The sequence below is a fragment of the Trachypithecus francoisi genome, unplaced genomic scaffold, assembly GCF_009764315.1.
Source record: "Trachypithecus francoisi isolate TF-2019V2 unplaced genomic scaffold, Tfra_2.0 Lachesis_group0, whole genome shotgun sequence".
Lineage (NCBI taxonomy): Eukaryota > Metazoa > Chordata > Mammalia > Primates > Cercopithecidae > Trachypithecus > Trachypithecus francoisi.
Window position 1 is genome coordinate 14,779,860 of NW_022681453.1, and position 22,365 is coordinate 14,802,224.

A 22,365-nucleotide genomic window follows, 5' to 3' on the forward strand; every position below is an offset into this window, starting at 1 on the left:
TCACCATGTTGGCCAGGTTGGTCTTGAACTCCTGACCTCAGCTGATCTGCCCCACCTCAGTCTCCCAAAGTGCTGGGATTACACGCGTGAGTCACTGCGCCTGGCTCATTGGCTTATATTTTCAAAATGGAAAAATAAAAGTTGGGGCTGGGCATGGTGGGTCACACCTGTAATCCCAGCACTTTGGGAGGCTGATGCAGGAGGATCACTTGAGCCCAGGAGCTCAAGACTAGTCCAGGCAACATAGTGAGGGCCCATTTCTACAAAAAATTTAAAACTTAGCCAGGTTTGGTGGTGCAATCCTATAGTCCCAGGTACTCAGCAGGATGAGGTAGGAACACTGCTTGAGCCCACGACGTCAAGGATGCAGTGAGCTAAGATCTCACCAATGCATTCCACCCTGAGCAACAGAGCAAGACCCTGTCTCAAAAAACAAATAAAAAAACTTTATTGGGGAAAAAAACCTTAACAAAAGTAGATATAAAATTGTTCTGTGTTCAAGAAAGAGAGAAATACTAACATTCCAAATACTTAAATCCACTTTCCACCTATCTGTAATCTTTTAGGATAAGGCACTACAGTGCTAAATTTTCATTTCCTGCAAAAAGTATCTTTTGTGCTCTTAAGGTAAACAGAAAAATAAGAGCATTTTTGAACATCATTTTGCAGATTAGAATTGCTATCTCGTCTACTGATCTTTTTAATTTCTGTAAATTGCTCATTATTAAATACTAACAGTATATAACTGTATATTCATATAATAAAGCTGGTTGATCTATAAAACAAACTTTTATCAGAACTTTATCCATTTGTTTTATATCTCAAATGTCAAGTTACATTACACCAAAACTTTTTTTTTTTTTTCTGAGACAGTGTCTCTCTGTTGCCCAGGCTGGAGTGCAGTCGCGCGATCTCGGCTTACTGCAAAGCTCTGCCTCCCAGGTTCACGCTATTCTCCTGCCTCAGCCTCCCGAGTAGCTGGGACTACAGGTACCCGCCACCACACCCGGCTAGTTTTTTGTACTTTTAGTAGAGATAGGGTTTCACCGTGTTAGCCAGGATGGTCTCAATCTCCTGACTTCGTGATCCGCCACCTCGACCTCCCAAAGTGCTGGGATTACAGGCATGAGCTACTGAGACCAGCCACATTACACCAGAACTTAAGAAAATGCAGTTGTCCCACAGTTCTAGCTGCCAAGTTTCTAGCCACTTAATCAGAGACAAAAGTGCTATAAACAGCTCACCTGAGAAGGCCAAATCTTATGCTCTATGACAAAGAACTACTCCAAGCTGACGAAGCAAATGTACACCTCACAGAAACAACACGGCAAAATATCAGAAGCCAGGTGCAGTGACTCACACGTGTAATCCCAACATTTTGGGAGGCCAAGGCGGGAGGATCACTTGAGCCCAGGAGTTCGAGACCAGCCTGGGCAACACTGTAAGACCCTGTCTCTAAAAAAATTGTAAAAATAAATAAGTCCGGCCGGGCACGGTGGCTCACGCCTGTAATCCCAGAGGCCTCCTTTGGGAGGCCGAGGCAGGCAAATCACGAGGTCAAGAGATAGAGACCATCCTGGCCAACATGGTGAAACCTCAACTCTACTAAAAATACAAAAATTAGCTAGGCTTGGTGGCACATGCCTATAGTCCCAGTCTCAGCTACTCAGGAGACTGAGGCAGGAGAATCGCTTGAACCAGGGAGTCAGAGGTTGCAGTGAGACAAAATCATACCACTGCACTCCAGCCTGGTGACAGAGCGAGACCCCATCTCAAAAAAATAAATAAAAAATAAATAAGTCCAGAAAAAGAAGTAAGGCCAGGCACAGTGGCTCACACCTGTAATCCTAGCACCTTGGGAGGTCAGGGTGGGTGGACCACTTGAGGCCAGTAGTTCATGCCAACATGGTTAAAACCCCAACTCTACTAAAAATACTAAAATTAGCTGGGCACACACCTGTAATCCCAGCTACTCGGGAGGCTGAGGTACAAGAATCGCTTGAACCCAGGAGGCAGAAGCTGCAGTGAGCTGAGATCACACTACTGCACTCCAGCCTGGGCAACAAGTGAGACTCTGTCTCAAAAAAAATCAATCAATCAATCAATCAAACAATAAATAAATATTTTTAAAAAAACAGAATTTGGCTTGGAATTAAATAGTAGACACTATCATATCCAAAAGTCAAAGCAGGCAGCTGGTTTTCATGCCTACATCTACAGAGGTGAGAACACTGAAATATCAAAACTGACAATGTGCAAACATCTTAACTAGAATGATGAAAAAAAAACTACAGGTTGAGTAACCCTTATTGAAAACAGGTGGGACAGTAAGTATGTCAAACTTTTTCAGATTCTGGAATATCTGCATATACACGAGATATCTTGGGGCCAGGTATCTTGGACCCAAGTCTACACACCGAACTTGTTTATGTTTCATATACCCCTTACACACATGGCCTGAAGGTAATTTTATACAATATTTTTAAATAATTTTGGGACATGGAATAAACTGTGTTGTATGCCTGTGTTTTGTTTTTGTTTTTAAGAGACGGGGTCTTGCTTTGTTGTCCAGGCTGGAGCAAGTACAGTAGTATAATCCCAGCTCACTGCAGCCTTGAACTCCTGGACTCAAATGATCCTCCTACCTCATGCTCCCGAAGACCTGGGACTACAAGTGCATGCCACCACGCCTGGCTTGGCTGTGTTTTGACTGCAGCCCCTCACATGAGTTCATGTGTAAAATTTCCCACTGTGGTATCATGTCAGCATTAAAAGTTTCAACTTTTGGAGCATTTCAGATTTCACATTTTTGCATTCAGCTGAGGCCTGTATACAGTTTAAGAACTATATAACCTAAAAGGAACTATGCAGCTGAACAGGTGTGGTGGCTTATGCCTGTAGTCTCAGCACTTTGGGAAGCCCCAACAGGAGGACCACTTAAGGCCAAGAATTTGAGACTGGCCTGGACAACACAGCGAGGCTCTGTCTCTACAAAAAATAAAAAATTAGCTGGGTACAGTGGCTCACATCTATAGTCCCAGATACTCAAGAGGCTGAGGCAGGAGCATCAGTTGAGCCCAAGAGTCCAAGGCTGCAGTGAGCTATGATGGTGTCACTGCACTTTAGCCTGGGTAACAGAGCGAGACCCTGTCTCAAGAAAAAAAAAAGCTATACAGCCTAAATTGTCTGCTATGGTCTTTCTAGTGCCTCTGTCCAGAAGGCATGTGCCACTTGCTCTTATCTCCCATCCTGTACTCTCAAAATATCAGCTGGAGAGGTACCACAGTACAATATACAAGAGCAAAAGCTCTTATATTCAGTCAACCTGAATTTGAATACCGACTCCAAAATTTTTTAACTTAAGTTACTAAAAGAAATGGAGGCCAAAGAAGCTAGCTATAAAACTGAAATAGTACTATATTTACTTTAAAAAGAGAATGAATGTCTATTTAAAATCCTTCATATAGGGTATGGTGGCTCATGCCTGTAATCCCCACACTTTGGGAGGCCGAGGCAGGTGGATCACCTGAGGTCAGGAGTTCAAGACCAGCCTGGCCAACATGGCGAAACCCTGTCGCTACTAAAAATACAAAAATTAACCAGACATGGTGGCAGGCGCCTCTAATACCAGCTGCTCGGGAGGCTGAGGCAGGAGAATCGCTTGAACCCAGAGGTGGAGGCTGCAGTAAGCCAAGGTCATGCCACTACTCTCCAGCCTGGGCAACACAGCAAAACTCCGTCTAATTAAAAAAAAAAAAAAAATTCCTTCATACAGGCCAGACATGATGGCGCATGCCTATTAATCCCAGCACTTTGGGAGGCCAAGGCAAGATGACTGCTTGAAGCCAGGAGTTCAAAACCAGCCTTGGCAACATGGAGAGACCCTGTCTCTACAGAAAAATTTTAAAATTATCCAGGTATACTGGCGTGTGCCTGTGGTCTCAGCTGCTTGGAAGGGTGAGGTAGGAGAATCACTTGAGAGTCCAGGAAGTCAAAACTGCAATGAACCAGGTTCGTATCACTAGTCCAGTCTAGGTGACAGAGTGAGACCTTGCCTTTAAAAAAAAAAAAAATTCCTTCATATAGTGCCTGGCAGAGAGTTTATACTCAATAAACGTAAGCTGTAACGTATCTGTTCTTGTTTGTTTGAGACAGGGTCTCACTCTGTTGCCCAGGCTAAAGTGCAATGGTGCATTCTCCGCTCACTGCAACCTCCACCTCTCGGGTTCAAGTGATTCTCCTGCCTCAGCCTCCCAAGTAGCTGGGATTACAGGCACTCGCCACCACACCCGCTAATTTGTTTTATATTTTTAGTAGAGACGGGGTTTCACCATGTTGGCTAGGCTGGTCTCGAACTCCTGGCCTCAGGTGATCTGCCCTCCTCAGCCTCCCAAAGTGCTGGGATTACAGGCATTAGCCACCAAGTCTAGCCACTGCATGTCTTTTTTTTTTTTTTTTTTTTTGAGACACAGTCTCACCCTGTCACCCAGGATGCAGTGCAGTGACGTGATCTCGACTCACTACAACCTCTGCCTCTTCGGTTCAAACGATTCTCCTGCCTCCCAACTAGCTGGGACTACAGGTATATGCCACCATGCCCGTCTAATTGTTGTATTTTTAGTAGAGACAGGGTTTCACCAGGCTGGTCTCAAACTCCTGACGTCAGGTGATCCACCTGCCTCAGCCTCCCAAAATGCTGAGATTACAGGTGTGAGCCACTGTGCCCCGCCAGCATGTCATTTTTTAAGATTTTTTTCTTTCAGCTCCTACACTTTCTGCACTCTTGTTCATAAAGGTATGCTTAGAACCCTCTTACAAAATTAAAGTATTATACTCACTGGTGGGCTAAAAGTATATTTTAGTAAACCTAGGCTTCAACTATAACATAACCAACCTGAAACTTGTTTTTTTGGTTGTGTTTTTTTGTTGTTTTTGTTGTTGTTGTTGATAAAGCATCTCGCTCTGTCATCCAGGCTGGATTGCAGTGGCGCGATCTAGGCTCATTGCAACCTCTGCCTCCTGGGTTCAAACAATTCTCCTGCTTCAGCCTCCCAAGTAGCTGGGATTACAGGCACCCACAGCCACGCCTGGCTAATTTTTGTATTTCGCCAGGTTGCCCAGGCTGGTCCCGAACTCCTGACCTCAGGTGATCTGCCCACCTCAGCCTTCCAAAGTGCTGGAATTACAGGCATGAGCCACCGTGCCTGGCCCTGAAACTTTATTGAAACAGAACAATGTTACTCCCCTCAAACTTTCTTGTAATGAAGACAAAAGATACAAAAACTAACAGGGAAATTTCAAAGTACAATCTGTGTTCAAGTGTTCTCCAATTTTTTATACCTTCTACCTCTATACTATTCTAAAATGAGCACTGGTTTTTAAATGAACTTCAAATAAATGCACATTTCTGCATCAGACGATCATTAATTAGGATCTTAAATTAATGATGTTTGACTTAGAACTGAGGTTAGAATAATAAAAACCCCATTTTCCAGTAGGAAAAACTTTATAGACATCCAATCAACTTACATATAAATTTCTTTTTTAAAAGTGGCCATGGGCCAGGCACGGTGTGGCTCAGTGAACCTGTAATCCCAGCACTTTGGGAGGCCAAGGCAGGCGGATCACCTGAAGTCAGGAGCTCAAGACCAGCCTGGCCAACATGGTGAAACCTCATCTCTACTAAAAATACAAAAAAATTAGCTGGGCATGGTGGTGGGGGCCTGTAATGCCAGCTACTCGGGAGGCTGAGGCAGGAAAATCGCTTGAACCCAGGAGGCAGAGGTTGCAGTGAGCCAAGATCATACCATTGCACTCCAGCCTGGACAACAAGAGTAAAACACTGTCTCAAAAAATAAAAATAAAAATAATAAAAGTGGCCATGATTGTATTATTCTCTCCTGTTAATCCATGTCTACTTTAATTTCCCTAATATTAGCTAAGAGGAAGAATATCCTTTTATGCTCCCACAAATATGTTCATTATTGCTACCTATGAACTCTGTTCCTCTGTCCAAAAACCATGAGTTAAAGTCCTAAGAGTACCCCTGAACCTAGACTTTCCCATCACCTGGACACAGTATGCAGTGATAAAAGAAAACAAAAGTGGCATGAGCAGTAATGCTTTCTCGTGTATGCATGACATGGGGAAAGCATTTAAAAAAAAAAAAAATCCCTCTTAACAAAACGCAAGTTACCTCCGTATATATTTCTCTTTCTCTCCCTTAATATAGGGAATAATGGTGAATGAAAGCTTGAGTTTCATATGGGATTAAGCTCATTTCCAATGAAGATTTCAGACTACTGAAGGCACCTGGACAGACAATAAGGCAGATCTGAATGGTCCCCGTATCCAGCTTACCTTCTGCTGAATGATATTCACACCAGTAATCCTCCAGTATATACATTTGCAAAATCAGAGGAAAGAACCAACTCAAATACTGAATCACCTGCACCCTCCAAATTGAACAATTATAAGCACATCAAGGTCAATTCTGAAGACCTTTAGGAAAACAAGTAACTCAATACAGAAATCCAGTTGTTTATGAACGGCAGCTATTCTAAATGTTATTAACATCATTAAAAAGTTAGTTTTGGACAAATTGGTAAATGAATATTACCCAAGTTCTGATATGCCACTAAACTAGCTAGTAAGCACTATCTGTACTTCTTCGCACTTCCTTTTCTTTCCTTTATAAAATTAGAGGCACTAGCTCCCCTGCCCTTTTAAAATCACAGCCATGAGAAGTCACAATGAGCAAGCTAACGGGGAAAAAAAAAGTTAGGAGCCACAAAGATGAGGAATTATTAGATATAGTAAAAGGATTCCCTACACTAGACACCTCTTACAGCACTCAGCAATTTACATTGGGTAAAAACTGAAGGGGAAATCGGCATAGGGTTAATCCTCTCTCTGTATCCTCCCCCATAATGTGGCCCTAGAACATCCTCTACCATCTGCCTACTCCATTTTTGCCTAAGTCCTACTCTTCAAGGCTAACTTCAGGTATTCTTCTGGGCTGCCCTCCCTGATTGCCCGCCTGATCCCCATCCCAGTCTAAGTCAGGTATCCCTGCCATAGCACATTGTGCTTACTTCTGTATCTTTATCACAAGTCTGGCATTCAACAAATGTTAGCTGAATAAACTGTCAAGAGTTCAAGAGTTCTATCTCAGCTAGTTGTTCTAAACATTAGGTTAAAAGGCTCGATATAACGAAATGGGTTTAAATATAACATTTTTAATTGCTTCATACAGTTAGAAACTGACAGACTTAGAAAACTGAATTTTTTTGTATGCTAGGTATAAAAAGTATCAGCTGCCCTAGAGAAGAACAAAACCCTCTATTTTTAGAGTACCAAATTTTCTATCATTTTTCAGTCTTTTGGTATATCCAAAAATATCTTTTTTTTTTTTTTTTTTTTGAGACGGAGTCTCGCTCTGTCGCCAGGCTGGAGTGCAGTGGCGCAATCTTGACTCACTTCAACCTCCGCCTCCTGGGTTCAAGCAATTCCCCTGCCTCAGTCTCCTGAGTAGCTGGGACTCCAGGCACCCGCCACCATGCCCAGCTAATTTTAATTTTTGTATTTTAGTAGAGACGGGGTTTCACCATGTTGGCCAGGATGGTCTCGATCTCCTGACCTCATGATTCACCCACCTCGGCCTTCCAAAGTGCTGGGATTACAGGAATGAACCACCGTGCCCAACCTCAAAAATATCCTTTGATTTACCACTGTATCTGAGGTTCCTCACTTCCTTTTTGCCCGTAATATTTTGCCCGTAATATTTATAAAGAGATAAATGAGATAACTGATCTGAGAAATTTGGAGAGAAAATCAACAGAACAAGGGTAAAGTGCAGTTTACCCTCAGTTTAAGGATTACCCATCCTGGAAAAATACACAAGTACAAAACAACTGAAAAGGTTGGGAGAAAAAAGTGGTCTAGTATACCAACAGAAGAAGCATAAAAAGTGCTATGAGCACCAAGTCACTGCCATTAGCCCAACACATGCCACTCAATTCCCTGACTTCTGTCCTAATCTTCTAGTTATTTAAGAATGTCTGGTAATAGGCTGGGCATGGTGTCTCAAAGCACCATGTGGCATGGAGCCACAAAGATGAGGAATTATTAGATATAGTAAAAGGATTCCCTACACTAGACACCTCTTACAGCACTCAGCAATTTACATTGGGTAAAAACTGAAGGGGAAATTGGCATAGGGTTAATCCTCTCTCTGTATTCTCCCCCATAATGTGGCCCTAGAACATCCTCTACCATCTGCCTACTCCATTTTTGCCTAAGTCCTACTCTTCAAGGCTAACTTCAGGTATTCTTCTGGGCTGCCCTCCCTGATTGCCCGCCTGATCCCCATCCCAGTCTACAGGGATTACGCCTGTAATCCCAGCACTTTGGGAGGCTGAGGTAGGGAGATTGCTTAAGCCCAGGAGTTTGAGACCCTGTCGCTACAAAAAATAAATAATTAGGCACAGTGGGAGGATTTCTCGAGCCTGGGAGGTTGAGGCTGCAGTAAGCCATGATCGTGCCACTCTACTTCAGCCTGGGTGACAGAGAAAGACCCTATCTTTAAAAAAAAAGAAAAAGAAAAAAGAAAAGAATGTCTTATAATAGAGGTCAGCAATTATTAACAATACAGCTGGTAATCAAATTAGAATAATGATCGTTATAAAGAATCAGGCCAATTCAAACATTTACTAAGCATGCACTACCATGTACCCAACTACTAGTTACTAGGATTCCTCCATTAAAAGAACAACATATTCTATAATATATTCATCATGGTCCTTGAATTTTCTGATACATGAATCTACAAAACCCCTTAGGTCCTAGCAACAAAACCAAACAGGTCTAATGAGAATAGATGAATGCTAAGATAGCCAGGCTTCAATGAAATGTTAGCCTTTCTTGATACTTTGTATTAATAATCAACTAAAGCATCTTAAAAATTACAGAATTATGGTGGCAGGCGCCTGTAGTCCCAGCTACTCAGGAGGCTGAGGCAGGAGAATGGCGTGAACCCAGGAGGGGGAGCAGCTTGCAGTGAGCCGAGATTTCGCCACTGCACTCCAGCCTGGGCGACAGAGCAAGACTCCGTCTCTAAAAAAAAAAAAAAAAAAATTACAGAATTATAAAAATACATATATAAAAACATATCTTTTAAAAACTTACATGTAAAAATAGCACTGATGAAAATAAAAATGCTTAAGCAGTCAGTACATTTCAAAAAAGCACACAGCTAACAAAAAAATTGTGCAGCACACATATGCACAACCAGAAAAAAAGTCCTATCACAGATTCTAACTCCTGTTCCCAATTTCATATCCTGACACCATCACAATCTTCTCTAGTAAGAGTATGCTGTGCACAGTGGCTCCTGTCTGTAATCCCAGCATTTGGGGAGGCCAAGGCGGGTGGATCACCTGAGATCGGGAGTTCGAGATCAGCCTGGTCAACATAGTGAAACTCCATCTCTACTAAAATACAAAAATTAGCCAGGCGTGGTGGCAGTCGCCTATAATCCCAGCTACTCGGGAGGCTGAGGCAGGAGAATTGCTTGAACCCAGGAGACGGAGGTTGCAGAGAGCCAAGATCGTACCACTGCACTCCAGCTTGGGAGACAGAGCGAGACTCTGCCTCAAAAAATTTAAAAAAAAAAAAAAAAGTTTGGGCCAGGCGCGGTGGCTCAAGCCTGTAATCCCAGCACTTTGGGAGGCCGAGACGGGTGGATCACGAGGTCAGGAGATCGAGACCATCCTGGCCTACACGGTGAAACCCCGTCTCTACTAAAAAATACAAAAAACTAGCTGGGCGAGGTGGCGGGCGCCTGTAGTCCCAGCTACTCGGGAGGCTGAGGCAGGAGAATGGTGTGAACCCAGGAGGCAGAGTTTGCAGTGAGCTGAGATCCGGCCACTGCACTCCAGCCTGGGCGACAGAGCGAGACTCCCTCTCAAAAAAAAAAAAAAAGTTTGTAAAGAAAATAGGTCGTCAAAGAAAGAAGAGCACCAAGTATTTCTTGGGAATCTCATTATCTCCCTAATTTGTATGAGCAATACTATAATTGGGAGAACACTCTTTTTATATTCAATCACTACTGTTTCGATGCGTTCAAGGTGTTTGTATCAGCTAGTAACACTACTTCCTTACACAAACTGCTAGGTTAATCTGCCAAAAAGTATACTATACTTTTCATAATTGTGACAACTGGTTTCCTGAATAATTGTACGACAACGAAAGCTGTTTTGTTTTTGTTCTTTAATAGAAATGGTAAGCTTAAGCTTGAAAATATACCTCTTATGGTTACCTTAAGGCAAACTTGAAGAGATTTTCACTGATTTCTAAAATGTTGTATTGTACCTCAAAGAAATTTGCCTTTACTACAGATAATTCTTAACTACATTTTCAGCACAGAAGCAGGACCATAAAATGTGTAGCTTATGTTTTAGAGTTGATACTCCGATTAAGTATTGATAAATTAATGGAAGAGTTGTATTTTTAATCAGTCGTATTTTTAACCAGGTCTGTGTGTGCTCAAGGCCAGCATAAATGGATTTCTATAGAGAGGGTTTTTACAGTCATTTCATATAATTTATGAAAAACAGTATTTGTTCCACTTTACATTCACACAAAATTCATAAAAAATTTAAACCTTAAACCTAGCATCTTCTGCTTCCTCAAATAGAGTATGTAATTAATAACTATTCATCATGAGGCCAAACATCAGACAAAAGGCTCAAAACACAAGTCAGACCACATTCACAAAGAGCCTAACCATGAAGCAAATATTGTTGATTACTATAGAGTCCTCCCCAAAGAGAGGGTCCAACCACACTTGGCAGGGAAGTGGGCCACAGGAAGAACTACAATTGGAAATCACCACTTGCTCTAGGTTCTTGCAAGCCCAGAGCAGTGCTCCCAGTAAGCAGACCTCCCAGAAGCCTGCCAACACAATTGCAGTCTTATCAACACCCACATCATCCCAAGGATATTTTCACTTGCAAGATGTTAGCATTTGACAGAAAAAGCATTCTAAAATAAAAAGCAACTATGGGAATTCAGACCAATCTTAAACCTCCATTGAAATGACAATATGTTTGCTCAGCTGGAAAAGAGACTAAAGTAACGATTACCTTGACCAAAAACACAAAAAACAGGCATGGGGGCTCATGCTTGTAATCCCAGCACTTTGGAAATTTGAGGCAGGAGGATCACTTGAGACCAAGAGTTCAAGACCAGCCTGGGCAGTGAAGTGAGAGCCAGTGAAGTGAGTATCTAATTTTTAAAATTAAAAAATTAAAAAATAAAAAGACTACCAAATTAAACAAAGTAAATTTACACAAATTCCAAAGCTGAGACTCAAATACAACATTTTATTACACAATTTTTATTAACCAAAAATTACACAATTAACCAAAAATCATACAAGGTAATTGCCTCTCATTTGAATGAGAGTAGACTTCCAAATACTGTATAAGTCCAACTATGGAAAACAACAACAACAAACCTATCAAATTTTGTCTTAGCTCTGTTGGCCAGCCTCAAACCAACCATTTTCAAGAGACTCCCTACTTAAGGCCAGGCACAGGGTGCCCAGCACTGTAATTCCAGTGCTTTGGGAGGCCGAAGTGGGAGGATTCCTTGAGGCCAGGAGTTTGAGACCAGCTTGGGCAACATAGTGAGACCCCCATCTCTACAAAAAAAATTTAAAAATTAGCTAAGTGTGGTGGTACATGCCTGTTGTCCCAGCTACTTGGGAGGCTGAGGCAGGAGGACTGCTTGAGCCCAAGAGTTCAAGGCTACAGTGCGCTGCAATCATACCACTGTACTCCAGCCTAGGTGACAAGGGAGGCCCTGATCCAAAAAAGAAAAAAGAAAAAAAAGAGACCCCACTTAAATGCCTTCAGTTTTCTTTTTAAAAGAAACAAGTGGCCGGGCGCGGTGGCTCAAGCCTGTAATCCCAGCACTTTGGGAGGCCGAGACGGGTGGATCACGAGGTCAGGAGATCGAGACCATCCTGGCTAACACGGTGAAACCCCGTCTCTACTAAAAAATACAAAAAACTAGCCGGGCGAGGTGGTGGCCGCCTATAGTCCCAGCTACTTGGGAGGCTGAGGCAGGAGAATGGCGTGAACCCGGGAGGCGGAGCTTGCAGTGAGCCAAGATTGCGCCACTGCACTCCAGCCTGGGCGACAGAGCGAGACTCCGCCTCAAAAAAAATAAAAATAAAAATAAAAGAAACAAGTAACTAATCAAATTAAGGCAGGAATAAAAATGATCTGTTCAATCCATCAGTACCATATACAAATAGAAATAAGTATGAGATTTTTTAAAAACTCTCAACAAAATCCCCCAAACACCATCGTAACCAGAAAAACTCACTCTGTGGAGAAATACATTTGTAAAGAGACACCTTCCACATAGCTCAGTATGTCCTAACATAATAACCAGACATCTTAAGAAAATCAAACAACTGGCCGGGCGGGGTGGCTCAAGCCTGTAATCCCAGCACTTTGGGAGGCCGAGACGGGAGGATCATGAGGTCAGGAGATCAAGACCATCCTGGCTAACACGGTGAAACCTTGTCTCTACTAAAAAATACAAAAAAGTAGCCGGGCGAGGTGGCGGCGCCTGTAATCCCAGCTACTCGGGAGGCTGTGGCAGGAGAATGGCGTAAATCCGGGAGGCAGAGCTTGCCGTGAGCTGAGATCCGGCCACTGCACTCCAGCCCGGGCGACAGAGCGAGACTGTCTCAAAAAAAAAAAAAAAAAAATAGATAAGCACATCTTATATGTAAATGGAAACAAATACAGAATGTAGGAAAAAGGCAGAAAAATACATACAGTAATATGACTCCACTTTTGTAAAAAAAATAAAAACCAAACAAAAGGAAAAGATCTCGAAAAATACATTAAGTTCTTGGATGCAGTATTTGGAGATGTGGAGCAGAGGAGATGCTCAGGGAGGATTTTTATTTTTCTTCTATAAACATCTCTATTGTCTGACCCTTTTGCAGTAAGTATTTATTGTTGTGGTAATTAAAAAAAAAAACATTTTAAAACATACTATCAGACTCTGTTATTGTTTTTAAAATATCACATTCACGGTTAGTACACAGTAATAGTAAAGTACTTCCAAACTTAAAGTTATCCTCAGAGATTGAAAAAGACTGAGACATGACAATTAAATGCAATGCGTAATACTAGATTGAAAAAAGAACACACCTTTGGGACAACTGGCAAAATGTATAAATTATATATCAGGTAATAGCAGGGTTACAAATGTTAAAATGTCTGAATTTGATTACCGTATATTGATTAAGAGAATGCTTGTTCTTAGGTAATACTGTGAGATATTTAGGAAAGAAAGATCATGATGCCTGCAATTTACTCTCAAGATGTTCTGCAAAAGTAAATAAAACTTTTTTTTAAATATAGAAAGGTAATACAAACGTGGCAAAATTCCAATTACTGGTTGATCTAGTTTAAAAGTACATTATGGGAATTCACTGTGCTATTCTTACAACTTTCCTGAAAGTTTAAAATTTTTTCAAAATAAAAAGTCTTTTTTGCCAGGCGCAGTGGCTCACACCTGTAATCCCAGCACTATGGGAGACTGAGATGGATGGATCACTTGAGGTCAGGAAACCAGCCTGGGCAGCATGACAAACCCCATCTCTAGAAAAAATACAAAAATTAGCCGGGTGTGGTAGTGTGCACCTGTAATCCTAGCTACTCAGGACACTGAGGTGGGAGGATCGCTTGAGCCTCAGAGGCAGAGGTCGCAGAGAGCCAAGATTGTGCCACTGCACTCCAGCCTGGGTGACAGAGTGAGACCCTGTCTCTCACACACACACAAAGTGTTTTTTTTTTTTCTGTCAGAAAAACATTCTAACCTGATTTCAGTGACTTAGGTGTATGTAAATGGCTTAGTTTCCAATATAAACTATCTCTCAGGGTTTTACAATAATAGTTCTTAGTGTATTACAAAATCAAGTACTCTATGGTTCTCTTGGAAGAATTAACAGAAGTGAAGCTAGTCAACTTTTTTAAGAAACTGAGCAAAGAACGATTAGCAAACTGAGCAGCCTCTTAACCAGGATAGGTTCAGACAGGCTCCAGCAGAGCCACGTAGAAGATTTATGGACAGAAAAGCTGGTCAACTTTTGATTCTCAAATCCAGGCTGGCCATCCTGCTTCCCTCCAAAACCTGACAATGCTCACAGAACAACAATGAATATTAGGGTTGAGAAAATTTATTACAAATGTCTATTACAGAATAAATTATAATGTATTAAAAAATTTTAATGAATAAATTAAATCAATGAGTCACTACAGTGAAAAAGGGCTGAGAAGATCTGGAAACACCAAAGTCCTGCTAAGGAAACTAGGAAAGTATGACTGATAGATAATCTTCTTGTATGTATAAAATATGGCTTGGCAACTGGAGACAATTCTTAGGAAAACACAATTGTATCAACAGTTGCTTGATACTTTTCTAAAGACATAATGTGTCAATAAAAGGAGAATGGTATGCCTAAAATGTAGCAAAAGCAAATGGCAAAGAGGGACATGAATATTAAAGAGGTACACCCTAGCCTAAGCACTAGGATAGTTCAGCAGGCTTTCCATACTTACCAGCAAACCCTCCAAGTGCTATATCGGCCTCCTGTGTACCGCAGTAGCCCAAAGAAGGTAACCTGGCCTGTAGGACCATACATCCATCACTACAAACCTATCTCTCTCTTATCAGAAAAATTGATTCAACTGGCTATAAAGCTACTAAGGGTCCAGATCATATATGAAATCTGGTAACCACATGATACTTTCTCTCAGTTGGCTTCCTAAGGTACCTCTATCCTCCCCATTCTAACATGAATTATAAGAATTTGACTTGCTGGGCACAGGGGCTCACACCTGTAATCCCAGCACTTTGGGAGGCTGAGGTCAGGAGTTCCAGATCAGCCTGGGCAACACAGCAAAACCCTGTCTCTACAAAAAATAAAAAGTTAGCCAGGGCCAAGTGTGGTGGCTCACGACTATAATCCCAGCACTTTTAGGAAGCCGAAGCAGGCAGATCACTTGAGCTCAGGAGTTTGAGACCAGCCTGGACAACATGGTGAAACCCCATCTCTACAAACAAAATAAGCTGGGCATGGTGGTATATACCCATAGTCCCTGCTACTCAGAAGGCTGAAGTGAGAAAATCACCTGAGCCTGGGAAGTTGAAGCTGCAGTAAGCCATCATCGTGCCACTGCACTCCAGCCTGGGCAAGAGCAAAACCCTGTCTCAAAACAAAAAAATTAGCCAGGAGTGGTGGTGCGCATTTGCAGTCCTAGATATGTGGGAGAATCACTTGAACCCAGGAGTTCAGTTACAGTGAGCTACAATCTTGCCACTGCACTCTAACCTGGACAACAGAACAAGTCCCTAAAAATAAAAAATTAATAGAGAATCTGAGTATCCTGACTGCTGTATATATCATTTGAACATGCTGAAATATTCTTTCCCAATTAAACTTTCTTTTGACCAAATTCGCCATACTTTCGTATCATGGTGCCTTGTAAGTACCGTTCTTTCTAGCCTACTCATTCCATTCAATACTAACAATAAAAGAACTGGCCAGGGGCGTGGTGGCTCACGCCTGTAATCCCAGCACTTTGGGAGGCCGAGGCGGGTGGATCACCTGAAGTCAGGAGTTCGAGACCAGCCTGACCCATATGGAGAAACCCCGTCTCTACTAAAAATACAAAATTAGACACACATGGTGGCAGATGCCTGTAATCCCAGCTACTCGGGAGGCTGAGGCAAGAGAACCGCTTGAATCCAGGAGGCAGAGGTTGTGGTGAGCCCAAATTGTGCCATGGCACCCCAGCCTGGGCAACAAGAGCAAAACTCCGTCTCAAATTAAAAAAAGAAAGAAAGAAACTAACACTGTCCTAATTCTTAAATTCTCATAAAATCCTTTGCAGATGATACTACCATGATCCCCACTTTATAGGTAAGGAGTAATTAAGAAACTTGCCTAGGTTCACAGAGCAATTAAGTAAAAGAGATGAGATTCTAAACCAGGAGTTCTGTCTCCAGAGCCCAGGGATTTAACTTTTTTTGTGCCCTGTACCATTTAGGAAATCTAATGAAGCTTGTGGATTTCTTCTCAGTCTAATATTTTTTAATGCATAAGATAAAGTACATATGATTGCAAAGGAAGCCAATTACATTGAGGGAAAAAAACCAATGTGTCATATTGTTTAGTATGTGCTTCTCAATCTAGTGGATTTCGACATAATGATAAACATATTTCAAGATTCTACAAAAAACACAATATAGTTTGCCTTTGAATAACATGGGCTGGAACTGTGTAGGTCCACTTACACAGATTTTTTTCAATAAAAGTTACACACCTTGTGCCTGCCTCCAGTTCTACCTCCTCCACCTCTGTCACCCAAGACAGCAAGACTAAAATCCCCTCCTCTTCTTCCTCCTCAGCCTATTCAATGTGAAGACTACAAGGATGAAGACCTTTATGATGATCCACTTCCACTTAATGAATAATATATTTTCACTTCCTTATGATTTTCTTAATAACATTTTTTCTCTACTTTCTTGTAAGAATACAGTATATAATACACACAACATAAAACAAAATGTGTTAGTAGACTATGTTCTCAGTAAAGTCAACAGAATCCTAGTAGCAGTTAAGTTTTGAGGGAGACAAAAGTTACACGCACATTTTTTACTGTGTTGCAGATTGGGATTGGTACCTCTAACTCCTGTGTTGATCAAGAATCGACTGCATATTTTATTATAAAAATATCTGATTTGTACACAAATCACAATTAATACTACTGTAGTTTGTTATTTACATTAGTAATTGAAAGAAATGCTAACTTCTAGTCAGAGGTTACTGAAGAGGTAATTTTCCCAAGTTCATAGATGCCATCCATGTTAAAACCTTAAACTCCACACTAAAACAGTCCTCTCTTAACACAGGCATTTAAAAAACCAATCAATCCAAATGTTGTGGTACACATCTATAGTCCCAGCTACTCAGGAGGCTGAAGCAGGAGAACTGCTTGAGCCCAGGAGCTGAAGACCAGCCCAGGGAAAATAGTAAGATTCCATCTTTAAAAAAACAAAAATAAAAAGACCAATCCTTGGCCCTTCTCTCTATCTACCAAGAATTCCCTGGTAATCTCATCCAGCTTCATGGCTTGAATACTACCTAAACTGGTGACAACAAAATTTATCTCCATTCCAGACCTTTCCCCTGAACTTCAGACTTGGTTATCAACTCAATTCAAATGTCTAACAGGCAATCTCAAACTTACCATGCCTAAAATTGAACTCCTCCTAATCTAGTCCTCAAACTTGCTTCTTTTAGTCATCACTGTCTTTGTTGACGGCAACTTTCTAACTGCTGAGACCAGAAACCCTGGAATCATCCTTGGTTCCTCACATATCACACCAACAAATCATATTAGTTCCATCTTCAAAATATATCCAGTATCCATCCATTTCTCACTACTCTTATGTTACCATCTTGGTACCAGCATCTCTTTTCTGGATTACTAGCTTCCTTACTAGTCTCCAGGCTTACCACTGTTGTTCCCTTTGCAATTCGAATGATCCTTTGAAATTGAAAGCAGACTATGTCACTCTTCTGTTCAAAACTCCTGGTAAAGTCCTTGGAATGGCTCTACAAGACTGTGTAAAAGCTAAATCCTGGCCGAGAGCAGTAGCTCACACCTGTAATCCCAGCACTTTGGGAGGCCAAGGCAGGTGGATCACAAGGTCAGAAGTTCAAGACCAGCATGGCCAAGACGGTGAAACCCCATCTCTACTAAAAACACAAAAATTAGCTGGGTGCAGTGGCAGGCGCCTATAATCCCAGCTACTCAGGAGGCTGAGGCAGAAGAATCACTTAAATCCAGGAGGCAGAGACTGCAGTGAGCCAAGATCACGCCACTGCACTCCAGCCTGGGGGACAGAGTGAGACTCCATTTCAAAAAAAAAAAAAAGCTAAACCCCACCTCATCCTAACCCAATTTACTATTACACTTTCTTGCTCATTCCATTCTAGCCATAATGGACAAAACTCACAGGTCTGCCTCAACACCTTGAAACTCACTATTCCCTCTTATTGAAATGCCTTCACCCATTATTAACATGGCTACTTCTCCTTTAAATCTTTGCCTAAATATCACTCCCTCAAGGATACTCACCCACTATACCTCACTTTAAATTGCAACCGCTTCCTCAACAATTCTGAATCCCCCTTACTCTATTCCACTTTCCAAAGCACGTACCTTTGAACATTCTATATTATTTAATTTTATTATTATTATTTTTTGAGATGGAACCTCCTTCTGTCCCCCAGGCTGGAGTGCAGTGGCACAGTCTCAGCTCACTACAACCTCCACCTCCCAGGTTCAAGTGATTCTCCTGCCTCAGCCTCCCAAGTAGCTGGAATTACAGGTGCCTGCCACCACACCCGACTAATTTTTTTTTTTTTTTTAATTTGTATTTTTAGTAGAGACGAGGTTTCACCATCTTGGCCAGGCTGGTCTCCAACTACTGACCTCAGGTGATCCACCCACCTCGGCCTCCAAAAGTGCTGGGACTACCAATGCAAGTCACTCCACTTGGCCAGAACATTCTGTATCATTTATTATCACCCCCATTAGGATGTAAACTCCACAAGGGCAAAATTTTGTTTTGTACACCAATTACCCCTAGTGTGCCTACATTTGGCATACTCAGACATGCCTATGTTCAAAGAACTGCACCTCTATCACTGTAAGGTACTTGCCTATCTCCCTCATTAAAAGAGTTCCTTAAAGACTAACTGGATCTACTTTGCTGTGTCCTCAACACCTGTCCCTGGGCCTGCCCCATAATGGACACCTACTGCACAGATACTCAAGTGATTACAGCCACTTTCACCTGAAACACAATATCCTATATGCTGCTGAAAAAAAAAAGCCATCTTGCAGCTGTGTCTGATTAAAAGCATGAGTACAAGACAAACCCAGAACATCAGATGCTGTTACTTCAGTCAAACAGAAATTACATTTTTGCCTCAGTTTCTTCGTATGTCTAAGTACCATTTCAAGCCATCCAAAGTCTAAAAAGGGCACTTGGCCATTCCTCCCCTGAGCCATGTTGCCCACCTAATCTTTTCATCCTCAACTTAAATCCCACCTTTTAACTTTTCCCTGATGACCCCAGCTAGAAGCACTTACACGTGCCACATTCTGCACCAAGTGCTCTTCATGCATTATCTCATTCAATCCTCCCAAAAAGCCCTAGTAAGGTGTTAACTATTATGATACCTATATAAAAGATGAAAAAAACCCAAGTTCGGAGAGATGAAGTCATCTGTCCAAGGTTAAAATAGTGTTCAGATCCAGGTCTGACTCTGAAATCCAGGTTTTTAAAATCCTATACTGCCTTTCTCTCTCCTGTAGCATTATAAACACTAACTAGCTTACTATCTCAAGGGTTTGCCGTCACTTCACTTCTCTAGGCTTCATTTTCTTCATACGCCAAACAGGTGATATTGCTCAGAATACCTACCATGATCCCCTCCAGTCTTTATAGTATTATGAAAAAAGGAAAAACACAACAAAACAACAACAACAAAAACATGTTACAATTCTTTACTCCATACAGGTTAATACACAAGAAGAGGCCTGGCACAATGGCTCATGCCTGCAGTCCCAGCACTCTGGCAGGCCAAGGCAGGAGGCTCACTTGTGGCCAGGGATTCAAAACCAGTCTGAGTAACGTAATCTTTTATTTTTATTTTTTTTTTCAATTAGCCGGGGGTGGTGACACATGCCTATAGTCCCAACCCAGGAGGCTGAGGCAGGAGGACTGCTTATGCCCAGAGGTTCAAGGATGCAATGAGCTACGATGACACCATTGCACTCCAGCCTGGGTGACAGAGTGGGACCCTGCCTCTAAAAAAAAAAAAAAAAAGGAAAAAATACACAAGAATTTAAAAATATATAATCACTGTCAGAAATCCAAAGCAGTGCATTTCTACTACATTAAAGCAATAAAAACTCCAAAACATGTAAAACCATAAAACATTCTTCCTTCCCCACTCGTGTCTACCAAAGATGCACTTCTGAGTCAATTTTCCCACATATTATGAAAAATTTTTCCCCAAGAAGTGTAAGGATGTGATCCTTAAAGCTTCTGGACTTCATCAAACAACCTGGTAAAAGGAAGTAAAAGCAGGCACTTAGCCTATTCAAAGGTTAGCATGTTACTTTGTACAGAGCAAGTGCTAAATAAGCATTTGTTGAATCGTGATACAAAAAAATTTTTTGAGGTTTTTTTAAACTAAAAACCTATAACGTGAGCTTTGTAATTGGACTGATTGTGCAGTAAATCAAAACAATCTTACCTAACTGACCCTGCCAGTAGCAAAACAAAAAGACCAATCTAATTAAGGTAATGTTAACCAACGGCCAAGAACCCATGAAAGGAAAAACTCATGTTAACTTACTATTGCAAGTAAGAGTTGAGTTTTTAGAAAAGCAAAATAATGATTTATCGTGTTGTGCAGAAATGACCAACACCTCAACAGAATCCGTTGTGTTGCAATCAAAACTAACAACTATCAATTAAGATCCAGACATTTCTGGACCAACGTGAGATGTGGCAAGGGATTCAAAAACGAGCCACAGCCAACCTAAGGTAAAATGTGTCAAAACAGCAAAGCTCTTGGAATTATCCTGGTCATAAAAGTTTGACAGTTTCATGTGAAACCCCTATCAACCAATACGTTTGAAATGAATACTATATTCCTAGGTCTAACAAGAGCAAATGGAGTTTAAGAATGGCTTTTCAAAACAATGGTCTCCTGAGGGTTCAGGGAAAGAAGTGACTTCAGGCTTTCTGAAGTAGCAGATACAAATTCAGACCTCAAGAGAAATGTAAAGGTGTCCTAGACTGAAAAATTACTATTGGGCAAAACTGTGTTTCGGTTTTCCAGAACATTGTCTTCTTTAGAGAATCCTCAAACGATTCTTAGTTTTTAACTAAGTCTTCACAAGAAATAGAAAGTCATCCGTTTAGGGTAAGAGGTTCCTGTTACCAAGAAAATCGTGTCCGAAAGTGTGAAAATCTCACAATCTGCAAGAAAATGTATGCCCCTCAGGTGGCTTTCATTTTCAAGCGGAAAAACAAATCTGGTGTCACCTCAACAACGAGACCACACAAACCTCGCCATTACAAAACCCAAGTGCCAAAGGTGCAGAATGTGAAGCCGGAAGCACTGCGAGGCCAGGATCGAGTTCCCAGGAGGAAAAAATCAAACTCAGGAGTGCAGCGCGGGCCCCTCCACGGCCCGGGGGCCAGGCAACTCGCGCTAGGCCCTTCCGGTCCGAGCCGCTGCCGTCGCGGGGAGGTCGGGCGACGGGTCGAGCTTCCACCCGAGCCCGGGGATTCGCGGCCTACCCTCACCCGCGCCCTCTTGCCGGGCCAGGCACCGGCAGCTCCTCCGACTATGCCCCTTGAGTAGCAGCGGGCCCCGGACGAGCCGCGAGGAGCCAGCCAGGACCGCCGAGCCCCGGGCTGGCCGGGTAGGTGCGGACACGGCGGCAGCCGTACGGACCGTGGCCGCCCCTCCCCCACCGGCCCGGCCCAACCGCCGCCGCGACGCGAGCAGCGGCGCCAACGCCGGGCCCAACCGCGGGCCTGCAGCGGCCCCAGCCAGGCAGCTCGAAGTGGCGGCGCGGGCCTGCTCCCGACACCGACCGCGCGAGGCCACCGCGGGCCCGTTACTCCTCGCGCCGGCCACCCGTCAGGACGCACCGCCCTCGGCTGGGGCTGAGGCGGCCGACAGCAGCAGGGGGCCGCAGAGCTGATACTTACTCAGGGGTCGGGTGCTCCGGGTCGTAGAAATCCCCCATCTTCGGAGGCGGCTGCGGCTGCAGCTGCTTCATCGGGAGCGGCTGGAGGCGGCGACGAAAGCCCCCTCCCCGCGGCAGGGCGACGCGGGGGAGGGGAGGAGGCCGCAGGTCCGACCGCGGCGGCGGCGGCGGCAGGGGCGGCCCGCGTCGCTACCTCGCTCGTCGCTCCCTCCCTCCCTCGGACGCCCGCCAGCCGCTCTCTCCCTCTCACCCTCACACCGGGAGCGACGCACACCCCACCCGCCCCTCAGCTTCGCAGGCCCGGCCCCTTAAAGAGACACACACGGGCCCCCAATACGCCGCCAGTCGGCGTGCCTGCAGCTGCTGGCTTGACCCCAGGCCGGGACGGGCGGAGCGGAACACTGCCCGGCGGGCCCAGGCCGACCGTGTCTGTGGCGCTCCGGAACAATAAACCCCCGGCTCCGGT

The 22,365-nt window shown here is 43.1% G+C and overlaps 1 protein-coding gene across 11 annotated transcripts in view; it reads right to left on the reverse strand.

The window, feature by feature from the left end:
* Nucleotides 1-22,140, reverse strand: part of SETD2 (SET domain containing 2, histone lysine methyltransferase) — a 150,263-nt gene extending 128,123 nt beyond the window's left edge. For 9 of the 11 annotated variants that reach the window (XR_004435791.1, XR_004435793.1, XR_004435800.1 and 6 more), the window contains exon 1: nucleotides 21,901-22,018. Coding sequence is in view for 2 of the 11 variants with exons in the window: in XM_033205313.1 (XP_033061204.1) it covers nucleotides 21,901-21,971 (71 nt within the window). In the remaining 9 variants the exon portion in view is untranslated. Of the gene's footprint in view, nucleotides 1-21,900 lie in introns of all 11 variants that reach the window. The other 2 variants (XR_004435802.1, XM_033205307.1) reach the window with 2 other exon arrangements.
* Nucleotides 22,141-22,365: the final 225 nt, after the last annotated feature.